This window comes from Gracilinanus agilis, chromosome 3 (assembly GCF_016433145.1).
Source record: "Gracilinanus agilis isolate LMUSP501 chromosome 3, AgileGrace, whole genome shotgun sequence".
In the NCBI taxonomy this organism is placed as follows: Eukaryota; Metazoa; Chordata; class Mammalia; order Didelphimorphia; family Didelphidae; genus Gracilinanus; species Gracilinanus agilis.
In genome coordinates, this window is record NC_058132.1 from 497,206,389 (window position 1) to 497,225,791 (window position 19,403).

At 33.2% G+C, this 19,403-nt stretch overlaps 1 protein-coding gene across 1 annotated transcript in view; it reads left to right on the forward strand.

Moving 5' to 3' along the window:
• Positions 1-19,403, forward strand: part of MRPS9 (mitochondrial ribosomal protein S9) — a 96,303-nt gene that overhangs the window by 58,762 nt on the left and 18,138 nt on the right. The window contains exon 5 of the mRNA XM_044670470.1: positions 10,088-10,167. Within this exon, the coding sequence (XP_044526405.1) occupies positions 10,088-10,167 (80 nt within the window). The remainder of the gene's footprint in view (positions 1-10,087; positions 10,168-19,403) is intronic.

Genomic DNA, 19,403 nt, shown 5'->3' on the forward strand with positions numbered 1-19,403 from the left:
AAAAAAAAAAAAATATATATATATATATATATATATATATTTTTTTTTTTTTTTAAACCCTTACCTTCCATCTTGGAGTCAATACTGTGTAATGGCTCCAAGGCAGAAGAGTGGTAAGGGTAGACAATGAGGGTCAGGTGACTTGCCCAGGGTCACACAGCTGGGAAGTGTCTGAGGCCAAATTTGAACCTAGGACCTCCCATCTCTAGGCCTGGATCTCAATCCACTGAGCTACCCAGCTGCCCCCAATGAAAATATTTTTAAAAACTTAAAAATTAACATTTCACAAAAGGAAATTATTGACAAAATTTAAAAGTCCAGATACAAGTAATTCAACAACATTACATAGTAGTACTGGATTGTATTTGGTGAATTTTGTGTTGTTTTTGTTTTGTTAAGGTTTATGTTTTAGTAATTTTTTATCAGATTATACAGAAACACTTATGTTAAAAAATTTGGTTTTAAACTAAGTCTGACTAGATAGATAAGACTGACTATATGTTATATACATATAGATACACAAATAATACTTACATATGTACAAATAAAAGGTAATAAAGTTATACAACTTTAAGGTATGTCAGATATACTTTAAAAAAACCTTACCTTCCATCTTGGAATCAATACTGTGTATTGGTTCTAAGGCAGAAGAACAGTAAGGGCTAAGCAACGGGGGGGGGGGGGGGGGGTGGTTCCCCAGGGTAACACAGCTAGGAAGTATTTGAGGCCAGATTTGAACTTAGGACCTCCCATCTCTAGGCCTGGCTCTCAATCCACTGAGCCACCCAGCTGCCCCCAGATAGACTCTTCTTATGTTTAATTATATACACATAATTTTTTTCCCCTCTTACACTTAAAATTCAGCAATATCATAATTTTCAAATATGGATGGTTCCCTTATTTCTTCTCTGACTGCATAGCATTTATGAAACTCTTTCTGTAGTTCATCTCCTTTTCTTAAAAGCAGTGATTACTATCTTTGATACATTCATTTTTACTAAAAATGCAATATGACATCATCTCTTTTAAAAATTGAAATTGGATTTTTGGGGATGGAATTATACTATGCTCATGAATAGCTCTGAAATTAAATTAAATAAGTAAATAGGATTAGGAATCCCCATTTTGAGGAAAACTGTGTAATCCCAGAATACTTTAGAAACATATAGGCATTTTAGGGTAGATGAAGAGGTTAAAAACTTATGGCTTATATTGTAGGACAGCCATACACGTAAACCATCCATTACTTAACAGCAGTGCATCATCATCTTGGCAGTAAGGGGGGAAAAGTGACCAAACTTCAAGGTCGGTGCTTCACTGAATAGAGATTTTTGGAGTTGGTAAGGCCCTCAGCAGGTATCTAATTCAACCTACAAATGAAAGGAATCATCACTTCGCCATCTTCTGGAAGTATTTATGTTCAGGATTTGCTTGAAGACTTCCAAGGAAGGTTAGTCCACCAACCCTTGAAATAGTCCATTCCTTATGGACATTTTATACTTAGCGTCAACATACCCTAAATAAATCATATTTACTAAAAAACTAGCCCCTCTTTCAAACTTCCTTATTTCTATTGAATGATATTTGTTGTCTTGTATAGACTATAGCCTTTTAAAATTGTCTTCCCTTATCCAATTATTTCCCTACTTCAAAAGAGCCTTGATACAGTTAACAGATTGATTTTCCTTTGACCATCTCAGTCCCCTATTCAAAAACTTTTGGCTTCTTTTGCTTATAAAATAAAATTTCCAGGACTTTTATTAACTTTAAAGTCCTTCACAACCTGATCCCTACCTATCTTTCCAATGCCATTGTATGTGGCACTATATTTTCTATACCTTTGGCACTGACCATCACCCATTCTGGGAATTTTTTTTTTTAACCACTAAATCAGAGAGGCCCTCTTTTCCTTCACAATACTGCTGAAAGTCCATCTTGAAGAGGAAGCCTTTCTTGAACTCCAGGATTGCTAGTACATTTCCATCCTGTCTACCCTATATTCTCCATGAAACTATATAATTAACTCTCCCCTGCCCCACCAATCAAATGTTAGATCCTTGAGATCAACCACTCAATTGTTCATTAGTTACATACTTTTTGCAAATTACTGGAGCTAAGTTCTGAAGTGAAAAATGAGTCCCAGGGAATTCATAATCTATATAATGCAAGTGTAATAAATATGATACAGGGGCAAAGGAAAGGTCAGAACAACATATTGAAGGAAAAATTGAGAAAGGGTTAGATCTTAAAAACAACTGTAAAAATCTAGTAATACTGGTTATACTTCAAATAGCAGTTCAGGGATTAAATCCAAAGCCTTTCTCAACTCTCAGTTACTAACTATAGAATGACCTCCATTAGCAAGAGAGAGAATTTTAATTAAATGCTTACTATATGGCAGGCATTATGCTAAGTGTGCTGGTGATACAAATTAAAGAAAACAAAATAGATCCTGCCCTCAAAGACTTTATATTCTAATGGGGACAGGCAATACAAAAAAAGGAACTGGAAATAGAATGGGGGGATACACCCCCAGAACCATGGTGTGAAGATGACAAGTAACATGGAGGCCTGATTCAGGCAAGTTAAAGCAAAAAGTTCAGTTCTCAAATCTTGTTGATATATGGGACAAGTTTAAATTTTCAATGGGAGAGAAATGAAGATGACACCTAAGAGAATACATAGGTTACCTTTTGGAAATGGCCAAGAAATCTTCTTTCTAGTGGGAAAAACAAAAATTATCTTTTCTTTGGGAACTAGAAGTTCACTGTATTCTCATTTTGGACAGGATAAAGAGGCAGAACTCTTAGATAATTTGGGATTGATCGATGTAAGTTTCTTTTGAAAAGTGTATCTTTAATAAACTTGGTTAATATAAATTTATGCCTGGAATTTATTTATATTAATTTCAGTTTTCACCAGTTTGATTCCAGGTAGTAATTGCATAGGAAAAATAAGATGTAGAAATAGATAATTCTATATTTGGTTGATTTAAAAAAATGTATTTTACAACTTTTCAAGTCTCTATCAAAAGGTGCTATATAATCAGTAATTATAAAGAAAACACTATTCTTAAACCAGGTATAACTAATTAACAAAGATTTGCCAATAGGTTATAGAAGTGATGAACCTTTTAGAGGGGGAGGTAATATGAGAATGTCCTCAGGTGCTTATGTAGAGGGGGAGGGGAGCAGCCTAGCACACCTTGGCCCCTGTTGTGTCCCGTTCCCCCCCCCTTTCTAATAATGAACTCAGGCAAACTCTGTGCTGGGGCAACAGCATGCATTCCCACAGAGTGTTCTAAGTGTCCTCTCTGGCACATGTGCCATAGGTTCACCACCATGGGGTTATAGCATTACATGGAAGCATTTTTGATATAAAGCTTAAGAGGCAATTCAGCTTTCCAGCTTAATAAAATCTTACACCCTTTTCACAAGATTTTATTAGTACCTTGCATTTAGTAATTAATACATTTAATAAAAATGTTCTTCGCTATATTCTTATGTAGTACTTTAATACTTATGTGTTAGGTTTTCTTAATAGTGTTTTAAATAACATGTAAAAACTACATACATTTTTTTGTTTGTTTATTTTGTTTTCATGTTGGTTATTTTGAGTACTAAGTATATCCTGATTATTTGCTGAGACTGGTTTGGTGGCTGCAATTGTGATTCGACTTCTTTAGACTGACTGAATACAGTTCCAATAATTAGTTGACTATTGCTAGGGATGTGACAAAAACTGTAGCTGCTATCTAATAAAATGTGATAGGATAAAGAAGATACTAGGCTAAGGTAACAAGTCAAATGTAGTCAAGGAGGAAAACTGCTGAGTAGAGATATGTCCGGTATTCAGTACCATGTCAGACATTCAAGACATTTGTAGAAGGAGCAGTAATTTAAGAAGAGCAGGACTGTAAAGTATCAGTGCTAAGAAAGGTGTAGGAGAGGAAGTAGAGATTAAAGGAAACAAGGACCTATGGCATTTTAGCACTAATTTGGGCAGGAGTTAGACAAATGGGTTCAAAACGAGTATGAAAATTCATTACAATCTATTTCCAAGAAGAAATCTCCAGTTTGGCCACCAGTCAAAGCATCACATTTTCAAGCCTCATTTTCTTACATAGCTTAGATTTTTTTTTTTCCCTCGTACAATGTCTTTAATCTTTTTTTTTTTTTTTTTTTTTTTAAACCTCTTACCTTCTGGCTTGGAGTAAATACTGTGTATTGGCCCCAAGACAGAAGAGTGGTAAAGGTAGGCAATGGGGGTCAAGTGACTTGCCCAGGGTCACACAGCTGGGAAGTGTCTGAGGTCACATTTGAACCTAGGACCTCCCATCTCTAGGCCTGGCTCTCAATCCACTGAGCTACCCAGCTGCCCCTCAAATCTTTTTCTTTATATCAACACTAGGCACCCTTTGACTTCATAGACTTTAAAAAAATGTTTTATTGTTGCTTTATTCTTTAACATTATGTTCATTTATTTATTTGTTGGGCCTTATCTTCTGTCTTAGCATCAATTTTGTGTATTGGTTCTAAGGCAGAAGAGCAGGAAGGATTAGGTAATGGGGGTTAAGTGACTTGCCCAGGGACACACTGCTAGGAAATATCTGAGGCCAGATTTGAAGCTAAGACTTCCTGTCTCTAGGCCTGATTCTCAATACACTGAGCCACCCAGCTGCACCCTATGGTTATTTCTTGATATGTCCCTCCCCACAGAGGATTCTTCTGAGCCCTTTCCTGTAGCAAAGACAACAATTAAGTAAAGCTAACCAACATTGTATCTGATGTTGTCTTAAATTCTACTGAAAAATCAGGAAATATATTGTAAAATCTGTTCTTCGGGGACCAAATAATGATGGAGATCATCATCATCATTCAGAGTTACTATTCTTTTCACTTACATTATTGTAGCCATCAGGTATAATTTACCCCCTACTTCTGTTTCCAGTGTTCCTATAAGTTTTTCCATTAGTTTTCTATAGTTTTCTGAATTTCTCATATTCATAATTTGTTAAGGCCCAGTATATTCCATTACGTTCCTTTACCACGGTCAGATCAGCCAGTCTCTTCACCAATTAGTAGGCATGTAACTTGTTTTCTTTAGTTTTTGCTACTCAAAAAATATGACTATGAATCTTTTGTTATCTGTGGAATCTTTCTTCTGTCTTTAATTTTATTTTATATCCAATAGTAGGATCACCTGATCAAGAGGTATTCTGCCAGCAATGTAGCATACCTATCTTCTCATAGTCTATCTAACATTGATCTGTTTTTTTTTTTACTCTTGTCAATTTGATGAGTATGTACAGTTACCATTTGCATTTAATTTGCACATTTTAGTTTTCGTTTCTCTTTTTAGCAATTTTCAAAAAATGTTAATGTGGTAGTTGATAGTTTGCACTATCTTAAAAAGTTGGTTTTTGTCCTTTAACCATTTAAGTGTTAGGAAATGGCTCTTGGTTTTATATTTTTACATCAGTTCCTATATAGTTTAGATATAAGAATTTTAGTAGAGGTATTTTATGATAAGTTCTTTTTTTTTTTTGTACATCTGCCTTTGATATCCTCCCCCTCCCTCAGCTACCTTGAGCATCCCTTCATCATCTTTAAAATTGTTTGACCTCCAATGCAGGCATCCTCTATATATTGTAGTAGTTCAGTCACTTTTCCCATTTTTTCCCCTTCATTGTCGTTTTTACTTTTGTCCAAATGTGGTGGGTGTATTGTCTTTGTTAGGGGAAAGAATTTGTACAAAAGTATTTGCAGATTTTTTCCATCTTTTTTCTGCCTGTTAATCTTTCAGTTTCATCCTTAAACACCATCAAGATGCTATAGTTGAGTTTCACTCACCTTTACTTTAATGTTTTCTCCATTTTTCTTTAAAATGGTTTTTCCTCCATTGCCTCTCACTTTCTTATGAGATAATGCAGCTCATAATGTTCTACAACCATTTGCCATATTTTCAAAAAAGTTTATGTTCTAAACTATTGTTTTTCTGCATTGCCATATCTCCGTACTTGGCAAGTAATTCAGATTTTTGCTAAATAGGATTTTAGGGTCTTTTGGCTTCCTCATCTTAGTAACTGATTTGTACCAGTTAAACTTTTGTATGAAATTTTGATCATCAAATATTTAGCTCCTTTCTTTTTTCCATTTCCTTTTTCACTGTAGGTAACTCATTTAAGTAGGCTAAGTTGAAGCTTTTTATATGTGTGTATATATACATATATGCTCATTATATCTTTTTTGTTTTTATTTTTTATATTTTTATATTTGTTTATATTATTAGTTTTTATATTTTTATATTTATTGTTTATATTATTTGTGAATTTTATTCTAACAAGTTAGTACTCTGATTGTATACTGACAGCTAGTTCAGAAATGACTCCCTTATTAATAAAAATTACTTTCCTATCACTTAAAATAAAAAATTATTTTTGGGTGACATTTTGTACTCATCATATCTGGTGCTTTGCAGTTCTTTTCTTGAAGGAAGTATTCATAATGTATTCATGTGAGGCTTCTTATATAGTCTACAAGTTGTTGTTTTTTTAAAACTAATCATTCCAGATTCCTACACCATATCTTTTAATATCTTTTTTTTTTTTTTTTGATGAAAAAAAATCAAATGTAGCCCTCAGGGAATATACATTCTAGTAGGAGGATTTTTTCTTTTTTTTCTTTGGTGTTTTTTTCTTTACTATTTTTTCCTTTGGTGTTCCTAGTACTTGTCAGTGTCTTTCACATATATATTAAGCAATTGTTTGTTGACTGACAGTGCTTTTAAAAACTTGTTAAATGGCATTAGTAATATTGCATTGCTTTGGAATTGATGAAATATCCTCTTGTATGTAATCTTCTGCTCACTTGTTCTAGTTATTTTTACAAATATTTGGTTTACATAAAAAATATGAAAACCGAAACTAAATACTTAAAAACAAACACTACAGTTAATTTTCTTTGCATATGATAACAATAAATAGCTTTCTATTTTAGTAGGAGGTAGTGTAGGAAAAAAAACAGCGCAGTAACACTGGCTGTGTGACCCTAGCAATTCATTTAACTTTATGGTGTGGCTTTTTAGGCCATTTTAACGTCGATAGCTAAAGGGTCTGCTATCTCAGAATTTTAGAGCTACAAGAGTTAAGGATAGGAAATAATTTAGGCCACTCCATTCTTTTAAGAAATGACAAAACACAGAGGTCTAGAGGGGAGTTAAGTGATTTAGTGGTAGAATTAGAACTAAAATAGCAATCCAGTGTTCTTAACAGTATGCCATGAAGCCACTAAAAACATGAAGGGCATTAAAAAAGCAATCCATCTACATTTTACTAGTAGAGGTATTTGGGTTAAAATGTTTTATCAAAATACAAAATTACTGCCACTAAATATGATTGAATCTATAAGGTAAAAAACTTAATAGAAGGGGGCAGCTGGGTAGCTCAGTGGATTGAGAGCCAGGGCTAGAGATGGGAAGTCTTAGGTTCAAATCCGGCCTCAGACACTTCCCAGCTGTGTGACCCTGGGCAAGTCACTTGACCCCCATTGCCCACCCTTACCACTCTTCCACCTATGAGCCAATGCACAGAAGTTAAGGGTTTAAAAAAAAAAAAGAAAGAGAAGAAGTCTTCTATTAAAAAAAAAAACTTAATAGAAAATTATTCTTAAAATTCTATAGCAGCAATTCAGGTACATGTATTAATGGCCTAGGCCCAAGTAGTTACCCATACTGTCATCAGGTGTTGTTAAATAGGATAACTGAATAACAAATGAAAGCTCACAATTCAGAGTTCTGTGCTTTTTTTGTTGTTGTTAAATACATGTTTTTAACTATTCTTTATAGTAGATGGTTCAATACAAGTAGAGAAATAGACTGCCAAAATATTTTCAGTCTAATTTTACTTATCAGTCATGGCTGGCTCTTCTGAGATTTAAACCCAGTAGAGTGTGTACATCTTTTTAGGGGGTTGCTTTTTAGTAGAATATAAACTCATTTCTGACCTCCTGAACATGATCTTCTTGAACAGTTGAGTATTTCCCATTTTGAATGTAGTCACAAAGCTTATATAGTGGCTTTATTGTTTTTCTTTGTTTATTTGTTTTTTATTTTCTTTTTCTACTTTCCTTATGATTACTAAAAAAAAGCATCATAGACAACAGGGCTGACACTACAGGTCTACCTCCTCTCAAGATTCTTGGTATCTTTGTTACCAAGTTAGTAGTGGCAAGTGAGTTAGCCTTATTTTTATGCAGAATAAGTCTTTCTTCTTCCTAGAGTGTTCACTTCCCTGTCATGCTCCTTTTTAAGTGGATTTGCCCTAATTCAGTTCTTCATCTTTCACATACATTTTATTTTATAACCCTTACTTTTTGTGTTAGAATCAATACTGTGTATTCCAAGGCAGAAGGTTGGTAAGGGCTAGGCAGTGGGAGTTAAGTGACTTGCCCAGGGTCACACAGCTAGGAAGTATCCGAGGCCAGAGCTGAATCCAGGACCCCCATCTCTGGGCCTGACTCTCAATCCACTGAACCACCCAGCTGCCTCCCATATATATTTTAAACAGGATTTTTTTGAAACACAGACTCACTCATGGACAAAACTAAATAAACCTTTTTTTTAAATAGTTTAATTTCACATGTAAACTGAAGACTCTAAAGTTCCTTAAAATTCTGATTTTATTATTGCAGTAGATTCTCATATAACTAAAACCCCGCCTTTCACAGGAAACCTTCCCCAATCCCTTTTAATTATGTAAATCAATTCCTATTTATGCTGTATATATTTCCTTTGTATATATTTGATTGCGTGTTGTCTCTCCTGTTAGATTGTGTACTCCTTTATGCCAGAGACTATCTTTTACCCTGTTTTATATCTCTATTACTTTAGCACAGTGCCCGGCATATATTAGTTGCTTAATAAATATTAATTGATTTAACACTTGCTGTATGTTTATTGATTGATTCTTTAAGTAACCTTATTGTCCCATTCTCCTACCACTTTATTTCTTTAGCCATATTTTACAATGTGGAAACATTACATTTTAGATTATAGTTAACTTAACCTTTATGAATTCTAGAACTAATATAGCAACAGTTTGCCTGAATTAGTACTTGGAGGAGCTGATATTGTTTTTGTTTTTAAGCCCTTACCTTTTTTCTTAGAATTGATACTAAGTATTGATTCCAAGGCAGAAGAATGATAGGGATTAGGCAGTTGGAGGTAAGTGCCTTACCCTGGGTGACACAGCTGGAAGTGTTTGAGGTCATATTTGAACCCAGGACCTTCCATCTCCAGGACTGCCTCTCTATTCACTTAGCAACTTAGCTGCTACCTGATATTGTTTTAATGTAATAAATGTTGCAAATGAATAGCTCTGTATAAATTTCACCAGATATCAGCATTATTCTAGATTTTCTAAATTAGAGAACTCTTCTTACGTTGATATAAATACCTAAATATTATTTTGGAATTAAAGGTTTTCTTTTTCAATTGTCAGTTCCAATTTAATTTCCTCACATAAGAATTCAGTACATCAAATTGTTTGTCCATGGAAATAATTGGTTATTACAGATCTAACTCCTAATAAACATCTTTAGAATTTGTTTTTGAAAAAGTGAATAATCTGGTAAATTTGTAGATTGACACAACATTGCTGAGGCAAATAATACAGCATAGAAAAATGTGGAAATTGTACAGATTTGTATATTGCTACAGTTTTCAGAGATCTTTCCTATAAATCTTTATATTTGAATGTGATTATGACACGTTATGATGCATTTAGGGCTAATAAATTCAAAATTAATTCATATAAACTTTTATTTAAGATAAAACAAGAATATGACAAAATATCTAGGGTAATTATATTAAAATATTATAATTTCTCATAATACAAATTTAAATAAAATATGTTTAAAATTTTAAGCATCTAGTCAAATATCCATGATGCTTTTTTTTAGCTTGGTATTTTAAAAATTAAGCTGCATTATGAAAGTGGTTTTGAACTTCAATTCAGTATAGCTATTATACATTTCTTTTTTTTTTTTCCTTTTTCTTTTTTTTTTGTCTCATCTGGCTTTTCATTTAGCAATCCAATGGGGAGAAGATGGCCGTCCATTTCACTTTCTGTTTTATACTGGCAAGCAGTCATATTACTCATTAATGCATGTAAGTACATTATATTCTATGATAAATAATATTAACTACAATCTAAATTGATTAATTACATCAGAATCTTCAGAATTTACCTAGTCATTTTCATAATGGATAATGATATGGCCTCTAGAGGTTTGGTTTTAGACTTGTTAGTGATAAAGTTTAACATTCGTACTATTAATTTAACAAAATATGCCATTTATTAAATGTATAATTAGATGGTTTTCTTTTTAAATATTGTCTTTTATTAGATAACCTGAAATTTGTTATACTGATTCTTCCATTTTATATTATGACTTGCTTAGAAAGTTTTAGGTTTTAAAAAAATGAACAAGATATTTTATTTCTAGTAAAGCAACAGGGTGGAAAAGAAGGAATATAAAGATGTGGCAGGCAGCTAGGCATTTGACATGAGGGAAAATTAGACAGTTACATCAAATTACATTTTTAAATTGTTCATCTAAGATTTTCACACTCGTGGGTAAAAATGAGTATGAGTCTGGAATTTTAGCCCATTTACCTTTACATATGCTGCCTCAGATATTAGCTTATTACACTCTGACTTCCAACTTCATTTTGCCGCATTACGAACAGTTCTTTCACAGAGATGGATGCTGATGGTGTGCATATTCTTTGATTTCCCAGAATTACCGTGTAGAGATGGCTACCTGTAAATGGAAGATGCCTTTAAACATTTTTAAAATTGGTTGGTCCTGTCAAGTTTTATTCTCCTCATCTCATGTTTCTCCAAAAGTTGGTCAAGTAATTATCAGACATACCTTATCCTCTCCCTCCAAATCTGATAACAGATTTCAAGCATTCCTATTCTATACAAAGCTTTATTGTCCTTTTTACATTATCTGGTGTTTATTTGTGCTCCACAAACCCAAAGGACAAAATCCCACTTGTCAGGTACATTCATTTCTTGGGGGAGAAAAAAAACAACCCTTTTTTCGTTTTTTGTTGACCTTGGGCAAATGAGCTTCTTGCCCTGGCAGAAATGAAATGAATGATAAATGTAGAGTGTGTCTTTGCTGAGTAATGGAGCTGCAGCCGAGGCTTTCCACAGAGGTTTTCTCCTGCACAGCCTGAGGCAGCCCGAGGACCCCTGCTGTTCATTTAAATAGGTATGTCAAATCTGCCTCGAAACGCCGCTGGTTTGATCTGTGGTAATATTTGTGAAGGTTCCATATGGACTTGAGCCCCCTGCAGTGCTAAGAAATAATGTACAACGCTTCATGGTGCAGACGCAAATTTTCTCTGAAAAGGGATGCAATGCTGCGTTTTAGCTGTCGGAGAGGATGATGGAGCTGACGCGCTAGGCCTGTCAACTTGTTACACGGATGGGTTGCACGCAGCGAAGCTGTGGAAAATCTGTGCCTTTTAACTTTTCTACTTAATCACGGTTGTAGCATTGCCTTTAGACTGTATGCTACATTAATTCTCTTCCTGCCTTCTGCCTTTCATCCCAAGTTTCACGGAAAAAAGTAAAGCATGCAGGTCTTGTAGAGGAGCCTTATCAAACAGCTGTCATCCGACAAGCCATTTGCATTTGTTTTGGCTGAAACAGAGCAACCCAAGGGCAAGATGTTTTGTTGCATTCCATCATAATGAAGAAATTACACATTTTACAAGGAGTATAACTTTACTTTTAATTCTTTGAATCATTTTAAGACATAAGATTGTCCAAGAAACATACTATCTTCTTAAAAGAAGTCAAATATTTCACTATCATTTGACTGATACTTCAGCCTATCTCCGATTGGCATTCATTTTGTACATTCAGTGGAAAGAATATCAAATCCAAAGTCAGGCGACCTGGGTTTGAAATCCAGCTCTGCCATCTAACTAGCTCTGTAACTTTGGGAAACTCATAACCTCCTGGTTTCTGCATCTGTAAAATGGGATTAATCATTCAAGCCTTCCTATGGAACTTAGGGTGGTTGTGCAGATCAAATAAGATATGGAAAATCACTCAAAAGTTTTAAAACAATATAAATATAAGTTGGAATTGTTATGAGACCTCATATTGTAGTGGAAAAACTTGACTTTGAAGTATGAAGTATTAAGCCTCCATCATTTACGAACTTTATGACCAAGAGCATCTAATTCACTTAACTAGAATTTAAATTGTATTGCCTGTAAAATGATATTTAAACTTGCATTACCTCCTTTGGGGAGATTTTGGAAGAGAATACTACAAAACACCATAAAATATGAACTAGTAGTAATAGTGGAAAAAGGTGAATATTCTTTATGGCTTACTTGTTCATTAAACAAAATGTATAGGTCATTTTGTTTTGCAAGGTATTATTAGGCCCGATTAAACAGTTAGAGGAAACTTGATAGTTAACATTTGATCTTTAATTATACTGGTTTACATTTTTTAAAATTACAAATGTATTTATTAAACTAGAAAAAGACCCTAATTTAGAATTAATAAAAATGTGTGTGCTAGAGAATGCTGTAATGGAATTTTTAAATTAGTTACTGTGCTTCAGAAACTTGAATAAACATTAGACCAGATATATGCCAATTGAATATAATGCAACACACATTTTATTAAATTTGTAACTGTAGCCATACCATCCTCATTTCGTTTGCTTATCTAACATTACTGAATAAACACATTTACTTTACAACTTACAAAAATATTTTTTGTATTTAAGTCAGTCTTTTACACGCAAAGTAAGACTTGCTAAAACTTGAGTATCTTTTGTATTAATTTGTCTTTTTTTTGTTCCCATTGTTGGCTCTGGCTTGAGGAAAGGGAATGTAAGAGTAATCAGTGTACAGTTAAGAAAATTAGTCCCTTTCAGATTGTGATTTATTAAACAAATTTTAAGCTAATAATAATTTTTGTATTGTTTATGTTAATATAGCTCTTTTACTGATCTTATAATATTGATACATGTATGATACAAACCTTTTAACAAGAAGGATTTAGGCCATACATAGTGATGTTAATGCTCTGCTAGGAGATTTTTCTTAGAGGAGGATGCAATTTGCTTGTTGCTTGACTTAGTTGTGCAATAATAAATATGTGCTGAAAACAGTACTTCCTTTTATAGACTGAAGAACCTTATTTTCAGCTTACACTGGTACTTGGACATATCAGCTAATGTTTCAATGTGCCAGCCTGAAATTAAGGGCAATCCTTAAGTGATTTGTAATTTTTGTTAGCCTCTTAGTCTAACCTTTACCAACCACAAATTAACTAAACATAATTGTGAGCCTTGTTTTAATGGGGAAGGGGAGTGGTGAAAAGAAAGCAGGTAGAGTACTACTTTACCCAGTTACATTTTCTCTTGAGTTATTAAAAAATCCCATTACTTCCACATATATATGTATATGCATGTATTTTTTTTGAGACTGAAAAAGAGTTGTTATGGGGAGTAGGAAAATATAAGTTCAGAGTTGATAAGTTATTTAAAATGTTGCTTATTTGGGAAGGCTCTGATTTATAAATGGGTTTCTTTTCTAAAATTTAATTGTAATTTTATTGTTGGTTTTTGTAGGGAAATGATACTGTGATGCTAGTGGTTAAGTTCCAAGTCTATTTAATTTAACATGTACCTGAAATACTGAAATATTTATGATTGGAAAAAAGTAGTAGAAAACAATACTATTGTAGTATTAGTAATTAACTTTTTAAAAATAGATTTGAAATCTTGAATACTGGTGATTAAGGGGGAAAATAGATGAATAAAAGAAGAGTCAGAAGGAGTCAAAGGAGTTCTAATGCTACTTTTGCCAACTTTGAAGTATTTTTGAGATTGATGATGCTAGTTTTTTTCCTTTCACTTCAAAACTTAGAGCTTTCTGTTTTTTCGAAATAGATTTGTAACTTGCTTTTTAGGCATGATTAGAGTCAATTCGAAGCTTAGAAATAAACTGAGGTTAGTGAGAGAGAAGTAGATATCTGAGATCAGTAAAGAGAATGAAGAGGGGTCTAGAGAATATACCTATATATAGTAGCCCTAAGAAAGAGGATGATAGGTAAGAGATACTGGGACCAAAAGAATCTTTCATTTACAGAAACTCTTATATGGGATAGACTGGTCATCAGATTAATCCAACATATACCTGAACAGAATCTAAAATATATAACCTGCAAGAAGGAAAAATATGTATTTATGAATTTCTCCTGTTTTAAGAAAAGTTAAAAATGGTTCAGACAGACAACCCATGTAGTAGGCTAGCCTTCCTTGACAACATCTCTGATGAGAGGTTGATCATTCACCTTCTCCTTGAAGATTGCCAGTAATGGGAAATTGGCTTCTTTCTGGGGTATGTCCTTCCATTTTAGGACAGCTCTAAATGTAAGGAAACTGTTCCCTACACTGACCACCATGAGGTCCTTTTGGCCCAAAATAGTTTGGTTGTCTTCTGGAATGATTCCTATTTGATTTGGGGAAAGAATATAGTGTATACCTTACTTTTTGAAGCTTTGATAAATCAGTTATTTATAACTTTGGTAAGTGTGCTACTTCAATTTTAACAAAAATATTAATATATAAAGTTTCTTTTCTAAAAATTTTCTAGTGTTCTGAGAGGAAAAGATGTGGTAGGGCATTTTTATCCTTTTAAGTTACTTTAAGAGCTGAGGAAAATAAAAAGATATTATTTCATGGCTTTTGTTTAAAACAGAACCTCAGACCAAATGTAATATTATGTACATATTACAAAACTCTAATTATACTTGCCCACTATTTTGCTGGGGGAAAAAATGGGAGGGAAATTTTATAACAAGGTCAAGGGAAGGAGGAGATTGATTATCTGAAATTGTTGAGAGGTACAGTCTTCTTTCAGGCTGAGTTTTTAGCTTCTAGGTGTATATGCAGTGTATGCATAGCTTTGAGACTAAAATATACAGTGCATCAACATACTTTGACTAGTTTGCAAGTATGCAATCATTGGTTCCAATATGCATGATATTGTAGCTGAAAAAAAAGTGCTGAATTATATTTTCTTCAGGTAAATTTCTAAGAGTTTGAATTTTTCCAAGTTGAATTACATTTTAAATTTAGACAATTTGTTGTTTGAAGATCAACTTACTCTAAGGACTATTACTTTCACTTGTGTTATGCTTGGGGAATTGTTAATGTAGTAATATAAATAATAAGTAAAGTAATAATAAGTAATGTAGTAATATAAATAATAAGTAAAGATTAGCCTTTAATTTGAGGAGTAAAAATATATGAGGCCTGAGTTAAACATATATTATTCCTAATGGGTATGTTTTCCCTAGAGTATTTTTATTTTTTCAGTGTGACTTACATAACAGGCTTTATTTATTTGTGATATCTTAGCCAGTGCTGAATAGGTTAGCAATTTATAGTTCATAAAATGATAGTAATGACCTTCGATAGAACTCTGTCATTTAGAGCCTTTAGTACTTAACTGAACCCTTACTGATTTTATGACAATCGGATTTTATTTGTTCTCACATTTTTTCATTGGGCATTGACCAAAACCATACAGAACCATATAGCTTTTCTAGGATCTTTTCTGTAATCCTTAAGTTTAAAGTCTTATTTTTCTGTTTATTTTTGGAAGAGATTATCTCCAAAATTATGATATTAATATATCATGCTGTTTATTTAAGTGTAAAAGTGCAGTTAGCTTTATTTCTCTTAAATAGCAGTTTTTTCTCTATAAAATTTTAATTTCCACATGATTAATATTAAAAAAAATTAACTGTAAAGTTAAATAATGCTCTGTTCTTAGGTATAGTTTTTGAGCATTCCTTTTCAGCAACCTGAGCATCTGGTATTTTCAAATCAGACACCTTCTAAATTTGATTCATACATTATGGAAATCTGATGACACTAGGGGTGGATAGGCTTGCTTTGATTTTATGAAATATTAATCATGACTGTGATTAATGATTCAGCATTTCACATCTGGGTTATTTCTGTCATATTTGAAAATTATACTACTAAATACAGTATATAAACTTATTGTAGGAGTATTGGCACGAATTCTCCAGTGTTCCTGTAAAACTAAGCGGAAACCAAATGATGTAGGATAAATTACTAGTGAAATTTTTTGATTTTTATACTTCCTGACATATTTTATCCTCTCAGGGATCTTTTGATGTAGATTAGGACATCTCTTTGGAGACTTGAGGCTATATAATCTACTCTGTAGTATACTGTGTCTTCTAACTAAGTAAAATTTGATATTAAAAATAACTTAATATGTAAAAAAGAATAACTATAACATATTGCATCACTTGTTTAATTCATCAGAACCCCCAAAACAAAAACTATTACCTTATGGGTTCCAGAATCATATTGATACTTAATAAATATTAAAAGAATTTTGGTGAAATAATTCTCTGAATATATCTAAAATGAATAATATTTTAGAAAGAAAAAATTAAGGTGTATAAATTATTGTTCTACCAACCTCATTCTTGGCAAATTGACAGATATCTCTCTTTCTCTCTCTCATACACACACACACACACACACACACACACACTCATTTTCTCTTTCCTTTTTCCAAATTATAGCAGTTGTAAGAAAATTTAGCATTGGTTTTTAGACAGATCACATTAGTAAAATATATATTTCAGATAATTCTGTCAAGTCTGTCAAGAGCCAACTCTAAATTTTCATATTGTAGTAAAACAAATGAGATTTTTGCTTTTGCTCCTATGCCTCATTCCTGAAGGATATGATAAAGTTCTAAAATAATGGACAGTATCATATTTCTTTAATTGGTGTTAGATAATATCAGTATATTATCTACTATTTACTAATAATACACTTGACATAATTCCTGACACATAGTAGGCTCTAAAGAAATGTTTATTGATTGATGGTGTCTCTCCAATTTCCTAAACTGACATTTAGAAAGCCTTTTGATAACTAATTTCTATAACCTCACAAAGAATAAAGTCAAAGCCCTCAAAGTCCCTCTACCTCCTACCATAAAAACTGTAAAGAATTAGTTGGGGTCTTTCAGGGTGATAGGATAATCTCCAGCTATACAGTACTGTTTGCACCTTGCTTACCTCAAAGATATGGGATTATGTAATTTTACATTTTATCTTTATGTGGTTCTTTACCATATCAGAACATTTGAGAATTAATTCCTTTATGTTTTTCAGAGGTACATAAGTGTGTGAGGTTTTTTTTTTTAACATACTGTTTCACTTGGACTTATAAGATTGAAAGCTTCTTTATATCCTTTGAAAATTAAAGGCATATTAAATATAAAAATCAATTCAGTAAAACTTTAGCTGTCAGGTACTTTTAGGGAACTAGTGATTCTAGAAAAGTTAGTGTTACTGATTGGAGTGTTCTTTATTTTATGGAAATCATTTTAAATATTCATTCTTTAGCTTCAATTATTATATCATGTTCTACTGTAGCTATAGATACAAATGTAAAGTGGTAATAGTGTGGAACATAATGATATAATAGAAAGAGAGAATAGTGGACTGAGGCTTTGTCAGAAGATATAGCTGAGAAACCATGAATTGGTTGCTTCAAACTTCTTAAGATTCAGTTTCTTCAAATGTAAAGTGAGACTAGTAATGTTTCTATTTACCTACATCCTGGAATTGTGAGAGTCAAATGCAAATCATTTATATTTATATGGTGCTTTCAGATTTGTAGCTTGCTTTTCTCAATAGGACATTGCCAGGATTATTCCCATTTTAAAGGTGAGGATACTAAGACTAGGAGAGACCAAATGAAATAACTGTCTGTCATTACAGAGCAAGTACATTTCTGACATTGTTATCAAGCCCCGACCTCCTGGTTGTGCACTGTTTTTGCTGTGCTGTGCCTTACTATTGTATGTTATTGCTGGCATTCAGTATTCCCCCAAGCTGATCACATTGTTTTGCTGCTTCAAAACCTTTTGTGGTTTCCCATTGCCCACTAAATAAAATACAAACTCCTAAGCTTAGTGTTCAAGGCCCATCAGTCTGACCCTAGACTACTTTTCTTTCCTCATTTCTTACTGTTCTCCCTCCTAAAATCTGTGTTTTGGCCAAATGGAATTAATAATTGCCTGCTGATCGTACCACACATCATTCCTCACATCATTCGATTTGAAACATTTGAAACACTTCTTATTCTTCAAAATCTACCTCAAATGCAACTTCAAAAATAGTTCCTTTACCTTTAGACATCCCATTCCCAGCTAAAAGAAATTCCTCTTCCTTATATATCTTATACCACTTTGTTTGACCTAATCATACATATACCATATGTAATTAATCATATTTTTAACATATACAAATGGCAGGTCATGCCTTATCCTGAAGATTAAATAATCTGTGTGTAGAAAATGTAATTTTTCTCCTCTTTATATCCCCAGTAACCAGCAACTTGCACTACATATAGCAATGAATAGTTTTTTAATTCATCCCTTAGAATAGAGAGATATTCTAAATTACATATTTTTTGTTTTTCTTATGATCATTGTCTGTACCTTGTCACTGCTATCATTTCTGCCATCACCTACAGTATTTTTCTCTTCTACTCACTGTTTCCCTTTCTTTTCTGACTCCTTAGATTTCTTATACTTGTTGGTAGGCCTTTTATAAACATCACCAGGCATTTAGGATATTCTCTTTTCTTCTTTACTGGAAACAAATAAATAAGAGCTTATAGGGCAGCATTGGTGAAGTATTGGCACACATGCCCAACCGGTGGGGCGGGGGGGGGGGGACTACTCTGTTCCTCCTCTGTCCGGCCACCCAAAGTGAGCGCCTCCTCCCTCTGCTCTTTGGAGTCATGTGGGGGTGCTCATAAGCAGCTTGAAATTGCATCTTGGGCACCTGAACTCAAAAACCTTTGCCAACACTGTGACAGGGTATGATATTCTGAGTTTATTTCTTTGGGAAACACAATGTAGTATTGAAAGAACCCTAAATTCAGTCAGGAGACCTTTGTGCAAATCTCAATTGTTATCAGTATCACAATCATATTTACTTGTTGCTGTTGGCCACACAAAGATTAGATATATGGAGTGGAGCTATTTTGGGGTTCCGTTGTTTCAAGAGGCTAAACATTTACTATATTGTGGATGTGAATATACTAGTCTTAACTGGGATTTTAAAAATGAACATTTATGTCTTAATTCATGTGTCAAGGCAAGGAGAAATTTTTCTGGTTGAATTTTGGAAGCTCTATAGAAAATTTTCCTAAAGGAATTAAGAACTAACTAATAGAATTCTTAAGATTCACCATCATTTTTGTTGTGTTTTTCTGCACATGATTTGC